General features: G+C 53.9%; 10 protein-coding genes across 10 annotated transcripts; 7 read left to right on the top strand and 3 right to left on the bottom strand.

Moving 5' to 3' along the window:
• Window positions 1–628: 628 nt before the first annotated feature.
• On the top strand, window positions 629–2,781 carry VDAG_07327 (aldehyde dehydrogenase; the record flags this gene model as incomplete). Its single annotated transcript, XM_009656232.1, has 8 exons — window positions 629–655; window positions 710–751; window positions 822–1,137; window positions 1,190–1,362; window positions 1,418–1,814; window positions 1,870–2,250; window positions 2,312–2,507; window positions 2,766–2,781. The coding sequence occupies 8 exons, from the start codon at window positions 629–631 to the stop codon at window positions 2,779–2,781; spliced, it is 1,548 nt and encodes a 515-aa protein (XP_009654527.1).
• Window positions 2,782–3,063: 282 nt separating this feature from the next.
• On the top strand, window positions 3,064–4,476 carry VDAG_07326 (uncharacterized protein; the record flags this gene model as incomplete). Its single annotated transcript, XM_009656231.1, has 8 exons — window positions 3,064–3,394; window positions 3,453–3,555; window positions 3,607–3,741; window positions 3,800–3,875; window positions 3,942–4,019; window positions 4,093–4,190; window positions 4,242–4,323; window positions 4,384–4,476. The coding sequence occupies 8 exons, from the start codon at window positions 3,064–3,066 to the stop codon at window positions 4,474–4,476; spliced, it is 996 nt and encodes a 331-aa protein (XP_009654526.1).
• Window positions 4,477–4,967: 491 nt separating this feature from the next.
• VDAG_07325 (uncharacterized protein) lies at window positions 4,968–7,901 on the top strand (the record flags this gene model as incomplete). The annotated part of the gene is made up of 10 exons (XM_009656230.1): window positions 4,968–5,206; window positions 5,274–5,301; window positions 5,360–5,406; window positions 5,570–5,676; window positions 5,767–6,143; window positions 6,213–6,323; window positions 6,394–6,984; window positions 7,038–7,123; window positions 7,178–7,198; window positions 7,340–7,901. 10 exons carry the CDS (start codon window positions 4,968–4,970, stop codon window positions 7,899–7,901), a joined length of 2,169 nt encoding a protein of 722 aa, XP_009654525.1.
• Window positions 7,902–7,944: 43 nt separating this feature from the next.
• On the bottom strand, window positions 7,945–10,055 carry VDAG_07324 (4-coumarate-CoA ligase; the record flags this gene model as incomplete). Its single annotated transcript, XM_009656229.1, has 9 exons — window positions 7,945–8,102; window positions 8,156–8,407; window positions 8,466–8,649; window positions 8,706–8,999; window positions 9,061–9,130; window positions 9,182–9,598; window positions 9,676–9,765; window positions 9,813–9,866; window positions 9,924–10,055. The coding sequence occupies 9 exons, from the start codon at window positions 10,053–10,055 to the stop codon at window positions 8,024–8,026; spliced, it is 1,572 nt and encodes a 523-aa protein (XP_009654524.1). The 3' UTR covers window positions 7,945–8,023.
• Window positions 10,056–10,466: 411 nt separating this feature from the next.
• VDAG_07323 (uncharacterized protein) lies at window positions 10,467–11,998 on the top strand (the record flags this gene model as incomplete). Its single annotated transcript, XM_009656228.1, has 4 exons — window positions 10,467–10,856; window positions 10,944–11,094; window positions 11,153–11,412; window positions 11,480–11,998. 4 exons carry the CDS (start codon window positions 10,467–10,469, stop codon window positions 11,996–11,998), a joined length of 1,320 nt encoding a protein of 439 aa, XP_009654523.1.
• Window positions 11,999–12,817: 819 nt separating this feature from the next.
• Window positions 12,818–14,581, top strand: VDAG_07322 (uncharacterized protein; the record flags this gene model as incomplete). Its single annotated transcript, XM_009656227.1, has 4 exons — window positions 12,818–12,991; window positions 13,196–13,260; window positions 13,317–13,901; window positions 13,963–14,581. The coding sequence occupies 4 exons, from the start codon at window positions 12,818–12,820 to the stop codon at window positions 14,579–14,581; spliced, it is 1,443 nt and encodes a 480-aa protein (XP_009654522.1).
• A 596-nt stretch (window positions 14,582–15,177) lies between these two features.
• On the bottom strand, window positions 15,178–16,914 carry VDAG_07321 (pisatin demethylase; the record flags this gene model as incomplete). Its single annotated transcript, XM_009656226.1, has 4 exons — window positions 15,178–15,282; window positions 15,336–16,127; window positions 16,182–16,553; window positions 16,609–16,914. 4 exons carry the CDS (start codon window positions 16,912–16,914, stop codon window positions 15,178–15,180), a joined length of 1,575 nt encoding a protein of 524 aa, XP_009654521.1.
• Window positions 16,915–17,317: 403 nt separating this feature from the next.
• VDAG_07320 (acyl-CoA dehydrogenase) lies at window positions 17,318–19,147 on the top strand (the record flags this gene model as incomplete). Its single annotated transcript, XM_009656225.1, has 10 exons — window positions 17,318–17,470; window positions 17,530–17,756; window positions 17,812–17,839; window positions 17,891–17,943; window positions 17,992–18,136; window positions 18,197–18,439; window positions 18,496–18,557; window positions 18,604–18,650; window positions 18,708–18,772; window positions 18,830–19,147. The coding sequence occupies 10 exons, from the start codon at window positions 17,318–17,320 to the stop codon at window positions 19,145–19,147; spliced, it is 1,341 nt and encodes a 446-aa protein (XP_009654520.1).
• A 503-nt stretch (window positions 19,148–19,650) lies between these two features.
• Window positions 19,651–22,181, top strand: VDAG_07319 (fungal specific transcription factor domain-containing protein; the record flags this gene model as incomplete). The annotated part of the gene is made up of 6 exons (XM_009656224.1): window positions 19,651–19,796; window positions 19,874–19,902; window positions 19,969–20,050; window positions 20,120–20,858; window positions 20,913–21,164; window positions 21,216–22,181. The coding sequence occupies 6 exons, from the start codon at window positions 19,651–19,653 to the stop codon at window positions 22,179–22,181; spliced, it is 2,214 nt and encodes a 737-aa protein (XP_009654519.1).
• Window positions 22,182–22,276: 95 nt separating this feature from the next.
• Window positions 22,277–22,648, bottom strand: VDAG_07318 (stress responsive A/B barrel domain-containing protein; the record flags this gene model as incomplete). Its single annotated transcript, XM_009656223.1, has 2 exons — window positions 22,277–22,492; window positions 22,550–22,648. 2 exons carry the CDS (start codon window positions 22,646–22,648, stop codon window positions 22,277–22,279), a joined length of 315 nt encoding a protein of 104 aa, XP_009654518.1.
• Window positions 22,649–23,119: the final 471 nt, after the last annotated feature.

Genomic DNA, 23,119 nt, shown 5'->3' with positions numbered 1-23,119 from the left:
TAGCGACTCTTCAGGTTGCTGCTCGAAAGCGATCCGAGTTGATAATGATGGATCGTGGGTGGCCCCCTGAGTAGCGATTTGGCAGCCTCAAAGAACGGGCCGGCAGAAGGACTTTGGAGAAACGCCTCGTGAGCTTCGAGGCTCCTCCACTGGGCCAGCGAGACGGCAGTCGGCGGATACTGATCGTCGGCAGCAGGGTTGACGACAAGTCCAGTGATCAGCGAGATGAGGCCTGGCTGAGCCAGGAGGATTGGTTCCATCTTCTCGGTGAAGATGCGGAGAAACTCTGGGTAGGGGACTCCCAAGGGGTTCTGGACCATTTCCGTGACAGGTGGAGCCGCCATTGTCGTTTGTCTGTTGTTTCAGTGCTTGATGGCTCTGATGTGCCTTATGACTGTACATCCTGAGTGTTCCGACAGCTTGTTAATATCTCTGGCATACCTTGGAGCGACTTGCACACGGGAGGAGGATGATCGCCGCGAAAAACTCCGGGACACGGTAGGCGGGTGGTGGGGGTGCGGAAGCCACGGAACCTTAGACTGACATTCCGCGCGACGCCCGGAACTGATCCAAAAGATCAGGCCGGCGAGAATGGGATATCATGACATGGGCCCATCGCATCGCCGCCATGTCTTCAATGCGCTACTACGAGATTGTACTCAAAGCTGAATTACTTGGACTCGCTGAGCTGATTGAATGAGTACTCAAGATGGTTTCCCTTCCTCCCCGCAAGTTCTTTATCGGAAATGAGGTATGTCGTGGCCGGACCTTGGTGGTGTTGCCGGATGGAGAGACCCCACTAATTTGAGATCGACAATCAGTTTGTAGACTCCCAACACAGCAATGGCCAAAGAATTACCTTGCTGAACCCGGTTGACGACTCGGTCGTCGTGGATGATCTTCAATTGGCCGGAAAAGAAGATGTTGACCGAGCCGTCGCGCTTGCGAATGAGGCATTCCGAAAGGGACCATGGGCATCGTTTACTGGTGTTCAGCGCGCCGCCTGTCTCAACAAATTCGCTGATATCGTCGAGAAGAATGTCGATCATCTTGCGTACTGCGAGTCGCTTCCCACTGGACGTCCCATTGCAGGCATCATTCACATGGATTTGGCTCATATGGCTCAAGTCTTCCGATGTAAGGTCAATGGTGAAAACCGAGCTGTGAAATCCCTTTCTGACAGGATCAGATTACGCTGGATGGGCGGATAAGATTGCAGGGCAATCATTTTCAGAAGACAACGGGTTTGCCAAGATCGTTAGGTACGAACCTCTGGGCGTGTGCGCGAGCCTGGCGTCCTACAATGCGACTTTCCTCTACATTGGCTGGAAGCTTGCGCCAGCTCTAGCAGCTGGAAACACGGTTCGTTGCCAAAGCTGTCCTGTTTCGTGGTGCGTTTCCTGACTCTTTCCATTAGGTTATATTCAAGCCCTCCGAGAAATCGCCGCTGGGAATTCTCGCCATGGCGCCGCTCTTCGCAGAGGCTGGGTTCCCGCCTGGCGTCGTGCAATTCTTGACGGGCGCCAGAGAGACTGGAGCTTTGCTGTCCTCACACCAAAGAATCGCAAAGATCAGCTTCACCGGCTCAATTGCCGCTGGAAGAGCTGTCCAAGAAGCTGCGACGAATAGCAACCTCAAGAAAGTCACTCTAGAGCTCGGCGGCAAATCAGCAGCTGTAGTGTTTGACGATGTGGACTTTGATCTTTGTGTGGACTGGTACGCCTTTCTTACCTTTATCCTTGTTGAACAATATCTAATTTGGCACCTCAGCGTCGGCGGTGGCTTCCTTGCCAACTCGGGGCAGATTTGTGTTGGTAAGTCCGACAGATGAAACTGGCGTCGATGGCGAAAGTTCTCACCAGTGTGCAGCGGCCTCTCGCGTGTTAATTCAGGAATCTATTGCAACCAGGTTCATTCAGGCCATCAAAGAGGTCTTTGAGCGGGCTCGAGACGGTATGGGCAGCAGTCCCCTGGAACTTTCGACGCAGCACGGCCCGGTAGTCGATAAATCCCAGTTCGACCGTATCATGGGATACATTGAGAAAGGCAAGCAATCTGCCGAGCTCGTCACTGGTGGTAAAAGGAAAGGATCCAAGGGATGCTTCATCGAGCCGACGTTGTTCGTCAACCCAACCTCGGACAGCCCAATCTGGAAAGAGGAGATTTTCGGACCCGTCCTCACAGTCAAGACGTTCAAGACCGAGAAGGAAGCCATTGAGCTAGCCAACGACACAGTATACGGACTTGCCTGTAAGGAAGCGCTGATAAACTTGATTGATTGTGGAACTAACACGTTTCCCTTCTTCTACAGCGTGTCTGTACACATCAGATCTCTCTCGAGCATTGCGTGTATCCTCGGCACTTGAAAGCGGCGGAGTGTCTGTGAACTCTCCATACCTCCCGGAGCTCAACACTCCGTTCGGAGGTTCAAAGCAGAGCGGACAAGGCAGAGAGCTTGGCTCTCACGGCTTGTACAGTTACCTAGAACCGAAGTCAGTGCATATCAAGTAAGTTGGCCCCAGCGACGTGCCTGGCGTAGCCGTACCATGCTTATCGAGGCTTAGAATCACGGCAGCCAAACTGTAAGAATGTTGCGACACCTTGAGGAGAGGATATGTGCCAGGATTCATTCATCTATGCCTCTCACCAAAACCTTCTTAACTGAGCTAGATACGCTGAATAAGCGGCCGAGGCGTATCAACAACGGCACCGTATAAGGTTTTTGTCCCAAATTAAATTAATTGAACTCTTCATCACATGTCAAGACGATTCGTCAAATGAATGGGGACATGTTGCATTCTTAGGATTGCTTACTACCATTGATCGCCGTTCGGCAAGCATCGTGCCGAATTCCGTGTTTGCCGGAGAAGTCCATAGTGGATCCGCCCGGTAGAGAAGACCTCGGCATTAGTTCCGCTGGCGCCGAAGACCTAACAGACTCACAACAACTGCTGGTGAAGATAATTAAAAGGACTACAAAGCTCAATTTTGAGGGTTGGTACCTAGCATATTAATCATCCCCGATTGAATAGATCCGCACTATTGTCGCACATCCCGATCAAAATGGCCGAAGTCCGCACCGAACTCTACGTCAGGAGAACTCTCATTGTGCCAGCCAGTGTACCCAAGGATGGCGAGCCGTCCAGTCGCAGAAACCTCGCCGGGTCGTTGAGATTGTCCGTACATGATTACTCCGTACTCGATGCGAACCCTGATGGCGTCACCTTCGTCCTCACACATGGCAATTCTTACAACAAATATTTCTGGGAGCTCATCATCAATCTCCTCTTGAAACGACCGGATCTGAGGCGATTTATCAAGAGGTTTATCGCCATCGACACAGCGAACCATGGCGATAGCGCGGTGCTGAATCGAGGCGTGCTGCCAGCCAAAGGTTAGCGCTACAAAGCTTGTGAAAAATAGGTGGTACAAGGTGCTGATTTGACGCGCAGCATGTTGGCACGATGTTTCTAGGGACATCCTCAGCACGATAGAACATGTTCAGGCTCAAAAGCCGGTCATTGGACTTGGTCATTCATATGGAGGAGGAGGACTGTAAGTGTCATGCAATTGAGCAAGTTGATCCTGGACTGATTGCTGTTCCAGGTGCCACGCAGCTATGCTCGAGCCGACGGCCTTTCTTGCCACAATTCTGGTAGAACCAATTCTTTTCTCGATGGAAGCGGAAACAAAGATGGTTGTTCAGATGACCTTGCGGCGCCGCGACACATGGAAATCAAAGTAAGGAGAAAGCGAAGTACTGAAATATGCAGGCGAGAGTAGCTAACGGTAGGCCTAGGGCGGATGTCACGGCGGCATTTCAAAAGAGCAAAGGGTTTCGAAGCTGGGACAGGCGACAGTTGCAAGTCTACTTGGTAAGTAACCCTCTTCAATCCCATATTGTCATTTTTCAGTAAGGTAGTTGACCGTGCTGTGGCCAGGATCATGGAATCTATGCAGAAGATCCCAATGACCCCTCGTCACCCGTGCACCTTACGACCCCCAAAGAACAGGAAGCTGTAGGTGTCTTCAAGCTCTCCCAGCTTTACGACCATGTATTGTGGAATCCACTGACATACATCCGCCGCTCAGGCCTCCTACATCGCAGAGCCGCATCCGGTCATCCTTGAGCTCATCGAGAAGTCCAAGGGCCGAAATCACTTCATTTGGGGTGGTAACAGTGAGGTCGTGTACGTTGTACTACAGCCCCCAGGAAACCCTTCTCGCTGACTTGAAAATAGGAATCGCGAGAGACGGGAACATGTCGCGCGATTGATAAAGCCACCCTCTACATCGCAGGTCATGGCGGGTGCCAATCACGCAGTAAGTCTTGTGTCCGTTATGCCCATACTGTCATTCATTTCTCACACGTGTCATCACCAGATCCCAATGTCGCGCCCTGAGCAGTTGACTGCGATTATAGCCGAGCTGGTGATGCCACTACTCGGTGGCGGGAGCGTAAAGGGCAAGCTATGAGACGCCCGGCGTTGCACGTGAATGGTTTAAATGTACGGAAATTCCGTAATCAATTCCGAAGCTCCTCTTCCTTTGATCAGGGGGTCATCGCGAACAGGGTCATTCGCCAGGAAAGACGCTACCCCGGACAGCTAGAGCCATGCGGGGTCCGGGGTAGGCGGGGAGAGGTTAGGGGTGATGTGTCCAGACCTCCAGGGTCTCCTCTACAGGCGATTTCCTTCAGTTGTGCGCTGAAGCCAAGACCGGGCGCTGCCAGAACGGCTAGAATCAGCGGTAGCCTAAACTCTACGTGAATTGACTAGTGATATCCCTGCAGTCCCTGCAGCGTTGTCGTCGGTTTCCATGGGTCAAAACTGAAGAATGACTCGCCAGCACTGAGGCGCCATTGATCTCCCCGGATGCCCCATGCAGGGGAGACTCACCTCCGCAATCCGTTCCCTGAGAACACATACCCGTTGCACATCATCATCAATTGTGGCATCATCGTCGCCATGGACTCCGATAAGCAGCTAGATAGTGCCAAGGCTTCTTCTATTGAGGTCAGGACCACCACAGATCGTGTTGACCACGCTTCTGAGAAGCCGGAACGCCGCCTATCGCATTCGACCGACGCATCGAAGAACAGCGGCAAGAAGACGGCAGAAAAGCGAGCAGATGATCGAGCAAGTCCAGATGCTGCAGAGCAGCCAGCGAAGAAGATGAAGAGGGGGAAGTACATTTCAAGAGCTTGGTACAACGACCTCTCTCCCGGTCATCTTAAGTCTCCAGTTAGGCCGCTGACACTTGCCCACTACTAGCACATCATGTCAACAGCGAAAAGTAAAGGTCAGTCGCACGAGTTGTACACACATCCGAAGGGTTCTGCTGCTAAATTCTTCCAAAGTGCGATGGCGGCGAGCCGTGTGCTCAATGTATCGCCCGGGACCAGCCGTGCGTCTCCGCGCCAAAAGGCCACCATTCGCATACAGCGATGGATCAGCGAAGCCGCACTTTCAGTGCAGGCGAGATCGATGCCGTACGTCGTGCAGGTGGCAGGTAAATGATGAGCTCCTTTCCCACATTGCGCTTCACGAAGATTCTAACCTGCAAGCAGCACCGCGGGGAACGCCAGTACTATGGAGCTGCTCGCCCGCTTGGCCGAAGTGGAGCATCGACTGAACATGATCCCGACATCCAATTTCGATGCCATGCTGTACAAGAGTCAATCACATCATACGAAAGGCCATTCGACGGCAGGCGAGGATCACCAGATCTCCTCTACGACTGATCTGTCAAATGTGATGGAGCCAGACGGCCAAACATTCGCGGGTGAGATCTCGATGAGCCCTGGCCTTCAAGGCATGGAAGACGACATGGATAGAATGGCCGCGGACTCATCCGGGATGATGGCAGAGTATCCATCCAGGTCTCCGAATCCTGCGGGAGACAGTTCTCCGCGAAAGATTCGTGCCTGGTTGGAGGCGATTCTCGACCAACACGGTGTCGTTGCTGATGAGGAGGCCTGGAGACGATATCTGCACGTTTTCCTCGAGGAAATCCACATCCTCTACCCGATACTACACGCGCCTACACTCTGGGAGACTTTCAACGAGATGTGGGAGTATTCCGCTCTATGGCCCCTCACGAGCTCGGCAGAGCGCGAACAGAAGCGGATGGCTGTGGCTCTTGTGTGCTTTTGTTTGGCTCTCGGAAGATGCAGCGTATCAAGCCGCGTCACTGATGCGAATGGTGTGCAGTCTGCTGGCTGGACTCTATACAGTGTCGGTATGAGCCTCCTTCAAGACTCAACAGAAATGAGCAACACGGCCGCAAAGTCACTTTTAACTCTACAGATGCTCTTAATCCGGGTGAGTGAGCTGCGGAAACGTCAAAGCAGTTATGTCGCAAGTGAAGCGCAGCACTGACAGGTTCCTCCAGGTAATCTACCTTTTCCGCCTCGACGCTACTCAACGGGCGACCCGACTTCTTGCACTGGCAGTGTCCAATGCCCATATCATTGGTCTGCACCGACAGAGCACCCTGGAAAACATGCCTGCAGTCGCCAGCCAAATGTATACTAGATCGTGGTGGTCTATTTACGTACTAGATCGACGTCTGGCCATCGAATCCGGCCGGCCATACTTAATCCAGGACAGCAATGTCGACACAGCACTGCCTCTAGACCTCAGTGACGCATGGCTGACTCGTTTCCAGTCGAGGCCCGAGAAGATCTCACAACTGCAGAGAGAGGTGGCGCTCGAGCTTGCCAGCGAGCCGATTACGGCGATTCCGTATATAGCGGCGATGGTACGATACTCGAGAGTCGTAGGGAAGGCCTGGGAACTTCTTTACGGTGTCAAGTCCGCCAACTCGACATCGTCCCCGATGGTGGAGTATGCTGACACAGTCTTGACTGATCTCCTCGACACATTGCCTCCATGTTTGACGTACGACCCCAACATCCCGAATGAGGTGCAATTTGCGTCAAGGCTGCGATGGCAGGTCAAACAGACTGTGCTACTTTATACAGTGAGTTGGGCATCCACAGCCACACTTCTGCGATCACGACTAAACAAGCATAGTGCACACATTTCCTCCGCTTGCTCATGCGACGCCCGTTTTCATCTCACCTACGACGTTTCGATCGAGCCGAAGACGATGAAGTCGAGTGCGCCACAGTATGTGCCAGTCTGGCGGCGAGAATACTGAACGTACACGAAAGCATCCAAGACGATACTCTCAAGTACTGCTTTCCATTCAGCCATTATCTTACGAGCTCAACAATGATCATGATGGGACTTTTCACACGAGAACCCAGCTTGAAGAGACGTCATCGAGCCACGGTTCTCGCTGCGACTCGCTCGCTCAATACCTATTGTCACAGGATATGGGTGTCCGGCAAGATGATGCGCTGGGTGCAGAAGTTGACGTCCCTCGTCCAGCGCACATTCAAGGAGGGACGGACGGACCGCGAGTCATCACAACGACGGGATAGCGTTTCCCTTAATCAAGAGGTCAGAGGGGATGATATGCAGCAGCTGACGCCGCATTCAGACCAGGCCATCGAGTCTGAGAATGGCATATCCGCAGACTTCCAACAAACCAGACTTTTGGGCGGCTTGCCAGCGGGGAAGCAAGGTCTTGGTGGTTCCCCGTCTTGGAGCTTTGGTACAGACGGACAAGGCCCAAACCTTCCGGACTGGGCTATGTCGGACTTCAACTTCGAAACCATCATTGCCGGAGAGGGGACAGTTCAAAGGGCCCTCCAGCCTGGAGATCTGGTCACAATACCGGAGAATGGATCGTCCACAATGAAGATCAGCAACATTGACTTGGACGAGTGCATGTTTGGTTCTCTTGGTCCGAACGGAATCTTCAACCTTGACATGGATATGGAGCAGGCCACTTTGGGTCTTTTCAGCCCCGACATCTCTAGATATGCTTGAGAGAAATGAAGATAATGAATGGGTGGGCGTCGGTGTCAGCGGGCTCGGACTGAAGCAAATATTGTACTATCTACATCTGCCAATTTCAACAACGTTCTAATGCAAAACCTCAAACTAGCTGATCAAAGCCTCGCGCGTTCCTGAGTCTCACGGCGGGCAATTGCTGCTGGCAGAAGTCGTCGCAGAATTTTGCCAGCGGGGCTTCTCAAATGTCAGCGTAGTCTTCACTGCCCTCTGGAAGGGCACTTGCTTACTTTCTGGGAATAGCGTCAAGAATGTGAACGCCTCCTGTAATTTGCTTGTACCTGGCGACCTTGGAGTTTGTGTGTACCAGGATATCTTCTTTGAGTCGCTGTTGCTCTTGGTGGCCCTCTACAGCAGTCGTGATGTAAGCGACCGGCATCTCGGATGTGCCGTGATCGTTGTACACGCCACAAACAGCAGCGTCGTTCACTAATGGGTGGGTGATAAGGATGGCCTCAAGCTCAGCGGGAGCGACTTGTTGCCTTTGCGCCAAAGTCAGTACACGAAATAATCAAACGTATTTCAAGCGTGGCAACTTGCCCTTTGACCTTGATCATCTCCTTCGCCCTGTCGACAATAAACAGGTACCCGTCCTCATCAACGTAACCAATGTCTCCAGTCTTCATGAATCCATCGGCAGTCATAGGGCTATCGACCTTTTCGCTGCTGACGTATCCCTGCATGATGTTTGGGCCACGGATAATAAACTCTCCAGTCTTCGCGTCTGTGGCACGTCAGCAAGTCACCTTTCGGCCTAGGGCAGATACGTCCCAGACGCACCGTTTCCGTCATCGTCAATGATTCGCATTTCGATCCCAGGGAGCAGCCTGCCAATGGTTCCTTTCCGGTTGAGTTCGTTCTCTCGCTGTGAGGCCACACTAGGGCTAGCCTCTGTCATACCGTACCACTGGGTGACGGCGCAGCCGAACCTTTTTGTAAGCTCATCTGCTTGTCTCTGGTTCAGTGGTGCAGCCGCGTTCATCATGCACTGCACAGTTGAGAAATCTCCCTGCGCAGCAAGCGGGTTGCGCAGAAACTCAAGTGCGATTGGGGGGACAACATTGATATGTGTGACTAGAGGGAAATATCAACGACAGGTCTATAACTCAGAGATCGCCTGTGGGTCATTTCTTACTGCGATGCTTCTTGACAGCTGCAAGGAGCGGGCCCATATCGAACCTCTTGAAGGCCACGATCGGTGTTCCCTAAGCTCCATCATTAACACTTGTCCTCACAGCTGCTCTGGGTTATCTCACCTGGCAGACGTATTGGCACGAGAATCCAGCGAGGCCGAGAATATGAAAGAAAGGCACGATGAGAGCCACAACAGTTTTTGGTGTGAACATCCCTTCTAGACCTTTTGATTGCTGGAAAATGTTTGCCACAATGTTACCATGACTTAGCTGTACTCCTTTGACGAGACCCGAAGTGCCGGAGCTGAAGCAAATAAAAGCCAAAGAGTTGGCGGCAGCTCCTGGCGGAAGGCTTTTCGGCTCAAAGCGAGAAAGACCGTGCTGCAGGATGTGCTCGACCTCGAGTATCGCGACATTGTTGCCGTGAGCTTCCAGAGAATCCCAAACATGCAGGGTTGGCCTATGTGGGAGGTCGGACGTCATGGAAATCGCATTCGAAAGCCGCGGAAGAAGATCTTGTTCGACCAGCACATGCTTAGGCTTGCTTAGGCCTAGAGCATGTGATAATTCCTGGATCTTGTCAGTCTTGGTCTCGCCAAGCAAAAGTGGACACTTACACTAGGCTCATAGAGAGGGTTCAGTGCCGAGACCACCGCGCCGGTAGCTAAAATAGCATGGACGCAGATTGGGAAATAGTGCTTCGGGATCTAGAATCAGTCATTCGAATCAAACAATGTTTTTGGAGATGCCGTACTCGATTCGTTGATAGGATGCCAACGACGTCACCGGGCTTCAAGCCAATCACCGTCTGGAAATGATGAGCAAGCTTCCTGACGCCAGTCCGAAAGCTTGCATAGGTGAAAACTGTTTCGCCTGAGAGGCCATCGATTATTGCCGGATGGTTGTCGGGTGTATTGTTCAAGTTGTAGTTGAGTAATAGTTCCGTCAAAGTGAGATCCTTGGGATATTCGAGCACCTGCTGACTCGTGTAAATCATCTTGACGGAGGATTGCTTTCAAAGTGTACCAGCAAAAGAAACCAGAAGAGCCGCGAAACGATTTGTGAGCTACAAGAAGAACAACACAAGCTAACAGGACATGATGGCATTTTGTTTAGCCATAGCTGGTCACCGGGCGTTCGGTCCAGGGCCCCGAAACTACGGCCAACCCCGGACTGGTCAAGTTCCGGCGACTTCGGAATTTCGATTAGCGCTCCACTCGCACCCCAAAGATGGATTTCCAGACTCTCCGGAAATATTTCCTCACATCGCCCATTGTACGCGTGACATTCGCATCGCAGTGCTGCCGATACAAAGACATAAAGTTTTCGATTGAAGTCGGCATTGAGTTTAAATGTCAATTTCGCACCAGCCTGTTTTTTGTACCCTTATCACTTCTACACCAAAACCATGTCTCCAACCCACGCAAAGGTCGCCTTCGTCACTGGTGCGAATGGCATCACTGGCAATGCCATTGTCGAACACCTCATACGTCAGCCAGCGACCGAATGGTCCAAGATTGTCATTTCTTCCCGGAGGAAGCCTACACAAGTATTCTGGCAAGACCCTCGCATCCGATTTATTGCATTGGACTTCTTGAAGCCAGTCGATGAACTTATGGAGGCTATGAAGCCGTTGTGCCACGACGTCACACATGCATTTTTCGCCTCCTATGTCCATACTGCCGACTTCGCCAAGCTTCGGGACCTCAACGTACCTTTGTTCAAGAACTTCCTTAGTGCCATCGACATGGTCGCCTGGAACTCGTTAAAGCGCGTCTGCCTCAGCACTGGCGGAAAGGTTAGCCTTCAGCCTTGATCCATTCGTTGAACCGGGGTCTCACACATAGATGGTTAGAACTACGGCGTACATCTTGGCCCTGTCGAGGTCCCAATTCACGAAGGGATGCCGCGCTACCAGGATCATGGAGAGAACTTCTACTATCCTCAGGAAGATTATCTTTTCGATCTCGCTTCCAAGCGAGAATGGGACTGGAATGTCATTCGTCCCAACGCCATCATCGGATTTACGCCTGCTGGTAAGTCATAATGCTATCAAAAAAACAAAGAATAGTGTTGCTGACAGTATAACAATAGGTAACGGCATGTCTGCCGCCTTGACTCTGGCCATCTACATTCTGACTTGTCGTGAGATGGGAGAGGTACCGGTTTTCCCTGGAAACAAGTTTTTCTACAACTCTGTCGATGATGCGTCTTATGCCCCCAGCCTTGCAGACATGAACGTCTGGGCAGCTACATCAGAAAACACCAAGAACGAAGCATTCAATCACACCAACGGTGATGTTTTCGTGTGGAAGCACTTCTGGCCGAAGCTTGGAAAGTACTTCGGTGTTGATGTGAGTTTTGTCTCTTGCCAGTCTGCTCTCACTGCTGACAACGTATAATTAGTTTCCCGAAATACAGGAATGGAGCGCCGCGGGTGATGGCCAGCGCATGGAGCATAACTTTCTCATGACCGAATGGGCCAAGGACAAGGCGCCCATCTGGAAACGTGCCGTAGAGAAGCATGGTGGAAACCCCGAAGCATTCAACTGGGGTACTTGGGACTTCTTTGACTGGGCAGTTGGCAAGGCTTGGCTCACCATTGGCTCCGTTTCCAAGGCTCGCAAGTTCGGCTGGACCAGGTACGATGACACGTACGACACGTACATTGAGACCTTCCGCTCCTTCGAGAACGCCGGCATTCTTCCCCTCACTGTTGAGCAGCAGTCGCTGCCAGCCGACACCAGGGCCAAGCTCGCTCCTCATCCTGGCGATGCGGTGGCCGCACGCGAATCCGCGGCTGCCGTTAATGGCTTCAAGAAGGCTGAGCCCAGGTCTAATGGGGTTGAACCTCGGTCGAATGGAGTGAAGAGCTTTATTGTGGACTCGAAGTTTGGAGCGGAGGTTGGTCACGTTGAGACTGTAGAGATTGTCAACTAGGGGCTTGGTCATGGTGCTTAACGTATTCTGGCGTTGCTTCACGTAGGCTTGTTCAATACACGTCATTGCTTCATCACAATGAAATCCATCCCGAACTTGTGAACCCTCGTTCTATCTGCGCAAATAGCAAGATACATATCCGTCTGCGTGAAGACCAATCCTCGACCGAATACTTTAGCGCAGTCAAAATGTAATGCCATCTGCTGTCGAGGCGATGAAATTAGCAGGGCCTCGGGAATATGATACGACGGAAGTCAAACATCGGCATAGACATAACACGCGTCACTCATTTTGAGATGGCTCGCTATCCGCAGGTCCGGCGATATCACTTGTTGTTGAAGGTACCAAGCAGTGTTCCGTCCAATTCTTGGCGGATGGAATTCGCCAAACCTTAACGGTTCCAAGACATGATCGATAGGTCAAACAACGTATTACAGGTTGCGCCATATTAGTTATTGGTGAAAGTTGGTTGGTTGCGGAAATCCATCGGAAATTCCAAAGTGGCTTTGATGGCCAAAACGCCCAACAACTAGGGTGCGAGCTGTGCTACAACCTGAATGGAGGCCAAGCCACCCCCAATAGTGCCACTAGATTGTGGAATTTCCCTGGGAGCTACCCCATGGGGACCCCAGGCTCGCAATTTCGGGATGGAGGTTTTGGCAGTTCAGTTGGTCATTCAGTGCAAAGTCTGGCACATGAACCTTTGGTTCAATTGAATAAAGAAAATCGTCGCCCTCAACATTTCGTTGAGGGTCTGCAGTTGACAGAACACCACTCAGAATCTTTGTACCTTCCAGCAACACCAATTGCTTTCGAGTCATGGCGATCACCGAGAAGACTGACGTTGAACACGTCTCGTCGAGGGATGTTGAAGCCTTGACCAAGCGCCCAACCGTTGAGCCTGTGCCGCAATCTGCCAAAGCCGAAGCTGGTGTCATCCTTCGTGTTGACACCGCAGCTGATACAGGTCTACGCCTTGCTAAGGACGGACATGTAAGTATCTCCTTTCACAACTGCTCCAGGCGACTTTCACTTACCACCCTTCAGACTGTTCTTCTTCCGCAACCCACCGATGATAAAGATGACCCACTCAACTGGCCATCTTGGAAAAAACATGCCGTTCTATTCGTAGTCGCATGGGGAGCGTTCTGTGCCGACTTTACATCAGCCGCAGGCAGCGCTCCTATTCTGTTGCAGGCTCAGGAGTGGCATGAAAGTATCAGTCGAGTGAACGAGACCAATAGCATCAATGTCCTGATGATGTGAGTATTTTCAATGTCCCCGAAATCGAAAGCTGTACACGTATTAATCTTCTTAGGGCTCTGGGTGGTTTGATCTGGGTGCCAATGACTTCCATCATCGGCAGAGCCCCTACTTTGTTCTGGTCGAACCTCATAGGATTTCTCTTCACGATTGGGACAGCTCTCGCGCCCAACTTTACGACTTTCTACGCCATGCGTGCGCTGAAGGGGTTTTTCATTACATCTTCGCAAACCATCTCGATTGCGTTCATCAGAGACATGTTCTTCCACCACGAACGAGCTCGCAAGATCGGAATCTGGGCACTGCTTTACATTGCCTCGCCTTACTGGGGTCCCCTTGTGGGCAACTTTGTTCTCGGCGCCACCCATAAGTGGCAGGATGTATTCTGGACCTGTGTCGGCGTTTGTGCTCTTGACATGATCGTTATTGTCATGTTCCTCGACGAAACTTGGTATAACCGCGAGATTCAATCCTCCGATCAACCTCGACGCGGAACAGGTTTCTGGTCAAGAATGTCCCGCATCGTCGGCTTTTGGGAGTTTCGGAACCAGAAAGGCTACTACAAGCCTGTCTACCATTCTTTCAAGAAGTACATCATCACTTTGACGAAGCCTGTCGTTTTCCTCGTCCTTGCCGCATAGTAAGTTTCCCAGCAGATCTCTCGCAGCCGTGTCGGAAGCGGACACTGATATGGTGAACAGCCTGCTCTTCTTCGCTTGGGCCATTGGCATCAACATCACGACTGCTATTCTTTTCGGCACCCCACGTGAGTTTGGTGGCTACGGGTACTCTTTCACGAGCCTCGGTTATCTTTACTTCTCGCCCATCGTCGGTGTCATCTTCGGAGAGGTATTCGGCCACTACATCAACGACTGGATCGCTCAACGCTACGTTCGTAAGCACAATGGTGTCTTTGAGCCCGAGGCTCGACTTTACATGATTTACCTGGCCGCTATTCCCATGATCGGAGGTCTGGTTCTACTCGGCCAAGCACTCGACCGTCATCTGTCTGTCGCAGCGGTCATCATGGGATGGGGCCTTCACAGCTTCGGAATCATGCTCACCTCGGTGGCGGTCTCTGCGTTCGTGTTGGACTCGTACCCAACCGCCCCTGCTGAGGTTTCGGGCTGGTCGAACTTTGCCCGCGCCATTGGAGGGTTCAGCGTTGGCTACTTTCAGCAGCCCTGGGGTGCCAAGGTTGGGTTCGATGGCAGCTTCGGTACCCAGGCTGGGGTTGTTGCTTTCGGGGTGATCATTGTTGGCATTGTTCACAAGTACGGCCACTCTCTACGTCTCAGGGCTGGACCGATCGAGCAGTAAGTAAGGATTACCAGTAGCCCTTCTTAAGTTGAGGAGATGCAAATTGCCTTGAAATTACTCGAGCATGGAGGATATGTGGAAGGGTCTGGGAACGTTGAGACTCAATTAGTCACTCGAATATCACCTATTTTCTGTAAGCCATGGCTCATTGAAAAGGTTTGAGCGTGACCAACGAGCCGTTTTTTTTTCTGGAGTGTTCCGGTGAGACTTACAGAATCTACTGTGTTCGCCAACTTCAACACCTGGGGTAGAAACATTGCCAACGATAGGATCCACAGCGGAATTCGTCGGGGGTCACCTGCGGGGCCAAGGAACAGGGGGCTTCAGAGGCCTAGTTCAGGGGCTGAGGTCACGGAAAGCGTATACAAGTGCAGTAAATGCCCTCCTATCCGCAGCTGGCCGGGCCAGAACCCAATCGCTTTTTAGCCCCTGTTTCACAATCAACAGCGCAACACGCCTGCTGAAAGCTCATGGCTCGGCCCCACCACGTTGACAAACATCACGCTTTGGAGGCTGTGAAGCCACTCTTGAAGCGAAATACCATCATGGGCAATGAATTTTGTTTACGTGTTTACTTTTTCAATTTCCTTGTTCTTCTACAGAATACTTTCCCTCTCCTTGAGCCTGACGAACAAATTGCTCTGCTTGACGAACCAGGCGTTGTGCAGCACCCAAGGCGAATCCGGATCAACCAACTCAAGCTTCAGGCGACGTAAGTCAAGGCGGTCATTCTGGGCAGGGTGACAAGACTTACCTCGAAAGTCCTCAGAATCGCTGGTACAAGTTTGAAGATCTCAAGAAGCGAGATGTTCTTCCCAATGCAAGTCCTCGAACCGGCGCCGAACGAGAATAGGCAGCTCTTCATCAGGGAGAGCTCAGCCGGATTGGCATCAATCCATCGCTCGGGCCGGAACTCGTCGGTTCTCGAGCCGAACACCGACTCGTCACGGTGCACGACCCAGGCCGAACAGCCGACGACTGTCCCTCCAGGGATACGCTGGCCGGCAACATCGATCCCTTGGCTTGGCACCACTCGCTCCAGCGTGAGGCCGGCAGCGGGATGGCATCGGAGAGCCTCGTTGATGACGGCACTCAGGTACGGCAGGGAGCGGACCTCCTCCCATTGGACCAGTGCATCCGGGCGCGCAAACCTGCCAGCCTGGCTCTCTGTGGATAGCTCGTGAAGGAGTTTCTCCATCTTCTGCGGGTGCTTCAGCAGCAAGTAGAACACGGCCCGAAGGCTGATGGCGGTTGTGTCGGAGCCGGCAAACATGTTGGCGACCGTCAAGGCCAGCACGCGCTCCTCGCTGATGAAGTCCGGATCCTTTTTGCGGGCATCCTTAAAGCGTGACAGGAAGTCCTTCCGCGAGGGTTTTCCGGCGGGTAGCTCTTCCTGGGCCTCTTTCTCAATGTCGCTCCGCTCTGCCATTCGCCTTTTTGCGAACTCGACCACGGGCGAGTTGAAGTTTAGGAGGTTGTGCTTGCTCATCCACATTCTGAAGGGGTTCTTGAGCAGCAGCTTATCCAGGATCGGCAATTGTCCAACCTGCGAATATGAGTCAAATTGGCGCTCCCATACAAGAACGGATGGAGTACTTACAACCGCCACATAATCAAGTAGACCCTCGAGGTTGTGGATAATATCATCAACATCTTCACCACGGTCGACGAAACCAAGTCTCTTGGAATACGTCAACTCGCCAATGACGTCAAAAGCATAAAACTGCAGCCATTGTCCGAAATCAAGCTCACCCTTGGCCTTTTCGTTCCGGGTATACCGCTGCTTGAGCTGCTTCAGGAATTCCTCAGACGTCGAATCCACGAGTGGCTCAAAGTTGACCAGCGTGCTCATCGAGTAAGCGCTGGATACAGACCGTCGCAGCCTGGCATGGAACTTCTCGTCCGTCGTGTTGAACATGCTCTGCAGGCAGTGGCCGTTGGCGATCGTCTGCTGCACGGGGTAGAAGCCCGACTGTCGCGCTGATGAGCGTGATATTCCCGGCCGAGGCGCGAGGGAAGGGGCTTACCTTGACGAACCCTGCATTCAGAGCGTAGATCGTCTTGATTGCCTCGGCGTTGCCTACCGAGACGGTGCGCGGACCGAGCCGGACCAGGGGGCCGTATTTCTCGTGCAGTTTGATGTGCGTGAGCTCTGGGCGACGTCCCCACACGATGAATACGCGCCACCAGTCGGTGAAGCTCGCCGCGAACGGGCCTGGTATGCCATTGAGCCCGCCGCCGAATCTGTTCACTACTAACTTGGCTGCGAGAAGTGACAGTATGACAGCGAGAACCCCGAGAGGCGTCTTTGGTAAAATCTGTTCGATGATCATGTCGGCGGTGGTTGTTGGCTTTTCGACGTGCAAGTGTTGATGGCGCACAAACTTTCAACCGTACGGCCTTACAAACCCTGGGAGATCGCTTCGAGCATTTGACGTACATACATACACACGTTCGTTTGCAGCAAATATCAATGGCAATTCAGGGCATGCAGCATATGCCCAGCCGAATGTTCCGGGTGACGCGGGGTACCCCGGAATCACGCCGGAAATCTCCACACACATTCCGCCGTGGTCGATTCCGGGAGAGCAAGATTGGGTGGGGCGGGGCGTGCTGTCAACGCCGAATTGACATAGATCATGGGGGAAAGTCGGCATTTATTCAGACGTATCAGGCCCGATTTCAGTTCATCAAATCGGGATTCTGTCTCTTTAGCCTGGTCGTATCGAATGCAGCATGTCCGTCCTATCAGAGAACATCAAGACCAACTGGGTCTTTGGCTCGCCTCTGCCGTTTGCCGAGGCGCCCTGGGCGCGGGGATGCCCGAGCCCGTATTACAAGGAAAGCCACCGCAGACTACGGCAAGCGATGAGAGCCTGGGTCGATAAGGTGCGTACTAGAAGGCCCGCTGTCGGAACGGTATGTGGTGCGGGCTGACACCTCTGCAGCACCTCTTGCCGCATGTCCAGGACTGGGAAATCGCGGCGACACTACCAGACGGTCTTTACGAACAGGCGGCGAAGGATGGCCTCTTGATGCCCATGGCCTCCGGGGCCAAGGTCCACCCTGAATGGAAGGGAAAGTATCCCATCATTGGCGATGTTCCTGCCGATGAGTGGGATGGCTTCCACGATTTGATCATCCACGATGAGTTTGGCAGGATAGGCGGCATCGGGTGAGTTACGACATCGGTGCATTTGCTGCTGCTCAAATACTGATCCACTTGACAGTGTCGAAAATGGCCTTGTTGGTGGTGTCGTAAGCATCGCCACGCTGACATGGAGAGGACTTGCTGACTCTGCCACTTAGACCCTGGCAGTTCCTGCGCTGCAAAAGTTTGGCTCAGAGAAGCTGAAGAAGACGTAAGAGCTTTTCGATCACCGAGTCGGCACGAGTCTGACATGCGACAGTGTTGTCCACGATATTCTTTCCGGTCGTGCCCGTATTGCGCTGGCCATCACAGAGCCAGAAGCCGGCTCCGATGTGCAAGGTCTTCAGACTGAAGCAAGGCTGTCAGATGACGGATCTCATTTCATCGTCAACGGCCAGAAGAAGGTCAGCCAAGAAGATCCATGTCGGTCGTCCCAGGCGTCCTGTCTGACACGTTGAATGTAGTGGATCACGTCCGGAATGTACTCGAACTACTTCCTCGCCCTGGTCAAAGAGACGACTGGAGATATGACCCTGCTCGTGATACCAAGGACTGAAGGCCTCACTACAAGGCACATGACCATGTCGGGATCCACGGCCGCCGGCACGGCATTTGTCGACCTTGACAATGTTCGCGTCCCCATTGACATGGTCGTCGGTGAACGAGGCAAGGGCTTCAAATACATCGTGTCGAACTTTAACCACGAGGTACGTCCGATTCTGGGGTTTGCTTCGACTACTTTGGGCGAAGTTGACATAGCCAGCGGCTGTTCATTGGGTTTCAAGCTCTGCGATGCGCGAGGGTGTGCCTCGAGGACTCGATCTCGTGAGTGCTTTTTCCTCTCCGAGTCGCATCATGCTCACAAATGTAGCTACGCATTGAGCCGAGAGACCTTTGGGAAGAAGCTCGTAGAGCATCGTAAGTGAAAATTTCGCCCATGAGAACACAAAGAGATACTGACAAGCCGGACCACAGCCGTCATCAGGTTCAAGTTCGCCAACATGAGCCGAGAAACGGAAGCTTTGCAGTCTTGGATCGAGGTAGGTCCAGGCGACACGTATTGCTGTTTAATGGCTGCCGCTAACTTGTCGGCACAGAGCTTGATCTACCAGTTGTCGCAGCTGGCTCCGGCCGAGGCAGACCTCTTGCTCGCGGGCACGACGGCGCAGCTCAAGGCTCACTCGGGCATCGTGCTGGAGCACGTCGTGCGCGAGGCGGTGCAGATCCTCGGCGGCATCGGTCTTACGAGAGGTGGTCGTGGCGAGCGTGTCGAGCGCATCTGGCGCGACGTCAAGGCCATTACCGTGCCGGGCGGGAGCGAGGAGATCCTACTTGACCTGGCGACGAGGCGGGCGTTGAAAATCTCGGATGAACTGCGACTGGTGACGGGCAAGGGCGTCAAGAGCCGGATGTAGACTGGGAGAAGTTGGGAGAGAGCGATAGAATTCAGTGTACTTTAGCAATCCATGGTGAGGTTCCACTTGGCATGCTGGGTACTTGTTCGGGCGCCGTCAGGAATCTATTCGCGCTGATTCGACCCCCTCCGACCAGCGGGCAGCGAGCCTGAGTCGTATGCGATGAATGTACCTTTTTGTATCTTTCCTGACGCTGTACCATGTGGATACGGGGAAGGCAGGGGCGCTGCGTCCAGCCCCCGCGCTGTGGCCAGCACCTGGGTCGAGCCTGGCGCAGCACGCTAACGCCTGCCACAGCTGGGTTCACAGGCGGCACCCCTGTATCATAGCGTGTGGTCCACTGGAAATCCCCGTCTTCTCCCTGGTGGCCCCTTATATGTCAGCAGCCTTTCCCCTCCTTCTCCGTTGGATCCCGGAATCCTGAAGCAAAGCTTCACTTTCCATCCATCCAAGCTCCAATGCCTAGACGGATGTTATGCCATTGAGCACATTGCGCAACAACCATGGAGGCTCCGAATAGGTCTTCAATTGCCATGTCTTCCAATGAACAACAACCAGAAAATTCCACGCCCTTCAAGCGGCCTGCAGCCGCCTCGTCAACCGGAGAGCCCGCCGCGAAGAAGAGGGCCAAGTACACCACCAACGCATGGTGAGGCGTCCCCTCCCAAGCTCATCTGCAAACCCGTATGCGTCTGCCACGGCCGCTGCTGATTCGATCTCATCCAGCAAACAATGCCAGAAACGAAAGCTCAAGTGTATCAGAGCCGACAACCAGCTTGAATGCCAACGATGTATCACTGATGGCGCCACCTGCGTTGTAGCACCCAACTCGACCACGCGGGCCAAAGACGTGGAGGTCGAGAAGGAATCGCAGGAAGGCACCATTGGAGATGACAGCAGCTCGTAGGTTCATCCATCATCCCATCTCTCGACGTTCACGGGACGAAGACTAACATTTCCTGCCTACCACAGGAGAGAGAACCCCCAGATGGAAAGCCTCGTCGAGGACATCTCACGCCTTCAGCAACAGGTCGCCACCCTGATCGAGGGCATGCGCGAACTCACCGAGCGAGGCCGCAGCAGCGACTACGGCGTCGCACCCCTCGGCACGAATCAGCAAGTGAGCCCCGCGTACTCGGCCCACGCGAGAGCGTCGAGGCACAAGAGCGCCGAGCCGATGCAGCCGCACTTTGTCGGTCCCACGCGCCCTGCCTTCAGCCTGCGCATCGCCGAGATATCCCTGACGCGCATGGGCATCGGGTCGAACGAGGCCCTACCGCCGAGCGCCCCGGACTCGCGCGCTGGCTCCCCGGGGCCGTCGTCGCCCGAGCCGCAGATGGCGTCGCAGGTCGGTCTGGGCTACGATCCCCTGCTGACCTTTGCGCCGGGAGAGATTCTGCGCCTTCTGGACGTGTTCCAGGAGGAAGTCGAATCCGTCTACCCTTTCATCGAGGTGGCCCGTCTTGCTGCCGGCGCTCTCCAGGTCTTGGCCTTTCTTCGGAACCCTGAGGAGGACATGGCGCCTTCGATGCGGCGAGCCCTGCAAAAAGATATGCGGCTCATGAAGGTTGCCATCGCCACGGGCATCGTCATCGAGGCGCACGGCAGGAACGACGCGAGTACATTGCTGACAGACTCGGTCGAGGCAGAGATCAGCTATGCGTCGCGTCTCAATGTCGACCTCAAAGAGGTGCAATTGTGCACAATGCTCGTAAGTACGAACGTCTCTTCATTGGCAGCAAATACTTACCGGTGTCGTTGACAGAGCATATACCATTTCCACTGCGACGAGGAGCTCCTCGCCTGGCGTCTTATTGGCACCGCCGCCCGCACAGCTCTCGAAATGGGCCTGCACCGAAAGCAGAGCTTGGTCGATAACTTTCAAGAGACGCACGACCGGAATCTCGCCGTTCGGCTCTTCTGGTGCATCTATGCCCTCGACCGCCGCTGGTCATTCGGCACGAGTCTTTCTTTTGCACTTCATGATCGCGACATTGATCCTGAATTACCCGAGCCGGTACGTCTTCCACCGTCAGGAACGGAATCGTATGCTAACCTCCCAAAAAAGGGCGAGGGCTTCCAATATCTTAGTTGTATGGTCGCCTATGGAAGGCTGTGCTCAAAAGTGTGGGAAGCTCTCCCCCTCTACGGCCCGTCAACAAACTGCATCCCCAAAGACACGGTCGGGTATCTCGACTACATGGCGCAGAACTGGCTGGCATCGATACCGCGGGAACTTCAGCTGCGGCACCCACGCCTCGGCCTGGCCCCGCGCATGCAGCCTCGCGTCACGCACCGCCTGCGCACGCTACTGTACCTCCGCGGCAACCACATTCGCATCATGATCCACCGCCACTACGTCCTCACCTCGGCAGCGATCGAGTCGGACCTCCAGGCTGCGCGGAATGTTGTCGAAATTGCCCAGGACAGCCTCCAGGTGCTGGTCCACCTTAACGACAGCAGCGACATCTACGTCCGGCAGCAGAGCGCGTTCAACTATTTCCTCCTCAGCTCCCTCGCCGTCATCTTCCTCGCCGTCTGCCACGCGCCCGCCACGTTTGCAGAGCCGTGCAGAGACAGCTTCCTCGCGGCGCTGCAGCTCGTCAAGGGCTTCTCCCGCCACGGCAGCGCCAGTCGTCGTCTGTGGAAGAGCATCCGGGGGCTCGTGCCACGCGTGAAGTCGCTGGCCCTGCGATCCGAGGCGGAGAAGAGCCAGATGGAGCACGACAAGGAGAGGCAGGCCGGCCTCGACGACGCGCAGGCAGACGTCGAGACGGCTGTCGAGCACACGTACAACGGCGGCGGCATGGAGAAACAGCCCTGGCAGGACATGTGGCCGCCGATGGACGAGGATGTCAGCCCCGGGCTCAGCAGCTCGATACCGGATGCCTTCCACATGAGTGTCGACCTGATGAGCCTGTTCGACTCGTTCGGCATGCCGCCGGACTCGGCCATGGCGACGGGGTCTTTTGAGGGCATGGTACCGATGGAGGGTGCGGATGAGATTTCACGGCGGTTTCAGGGCCTTATATGAGGAATGGACATTTGATTCTCGCGTGCTTAAGCTGTGCTTCATTCTGTCCTTCATTCTGTGCTTATTCTATGCCATGCACTGCATCCTCGCCTTCTTCACTCGAGGGCGTTCTCGAAATACACCATCATGGCCCCCTCGTGCACCGTCTTGACAAAAGCCTTGAGCTTCGCATGGCCCGCGCACTCGTTGTCGTAAAAAGCCATGTCCTCCGTCGAGGCGAACGTCGACTGCACGGCCACGGTGTAACCCTGGTCCCGCGGGTTGGGCGCCGCGACCCCGGCCTTGACGCCGAGGATGTACGGCTTGCCGTCCTGTCGGCAGTCAGCAGATGCCCCGGGCGTACGAAGGACGCGAGTCTGTGTGCCTACCTTGAGGGCGCTCTGCTGCAGTGTCTTGTAGAAGCCCAGCAGTGTCGCTCTGTCGTCCTCCTTGGCGATCTTGAATAGCATGATGCGGTTGATGGTCATGGTGGCGGTGGACGGCGTTTCTGAGGCTTGTCGAGGGGTTTCGTTTCAAGCTTGAAGGTTCATAGGACCATGATATTCAATGAGCTTAGGTACCGAAGCACCGACGTACCTCGAGGTACATGTAGTCGTCCTTGACGATCGGCGGCGTGGCTGCAGGCCATGGGTTGAGGCGACGGACATGCAGGGGGTGGTGCTGTTCGGGAATTGGCGCTGCGGACTGCCGATGCTCGGAATGCTGCGCGATGTTCGGAACGGCGTCGGAACCAGCCCCTGAGGTGCCTAGCATGGCCTCACACTCTGCTAGCCGATCGTACCGTAGAATACAGCCGGAAAGATGCAAACTACTGTCAGTGGGGGCGTGCTTGATACGCCAGGTGCTTTGAGCTAGGTCACAGGTCCAGATAGGCACACGGTACACGTTCACATGACAAGAGAAAGGTTGATGACAAGAGAAAGGTTGATAGCTTCAAA

This window comes from Verticillium dahliae, genomic scaffold (assembly GCF_000150675.1).
Source record: "Verticillium dahliae VdLs.17 supercont1.16 genomic scaffold, whole genome shotgun sequence".
NCBI lineage: Eukaryota > Fungi > Ascomycota > Sordariomycetes > Glomerellales > Plectosphaerellaceae > Verticillium > Verticillium dahliae.
Note: the sequence above shows the minus strand (reverse complement) of the source record. Positions and strands in the feature narration are given on the sequence as shown.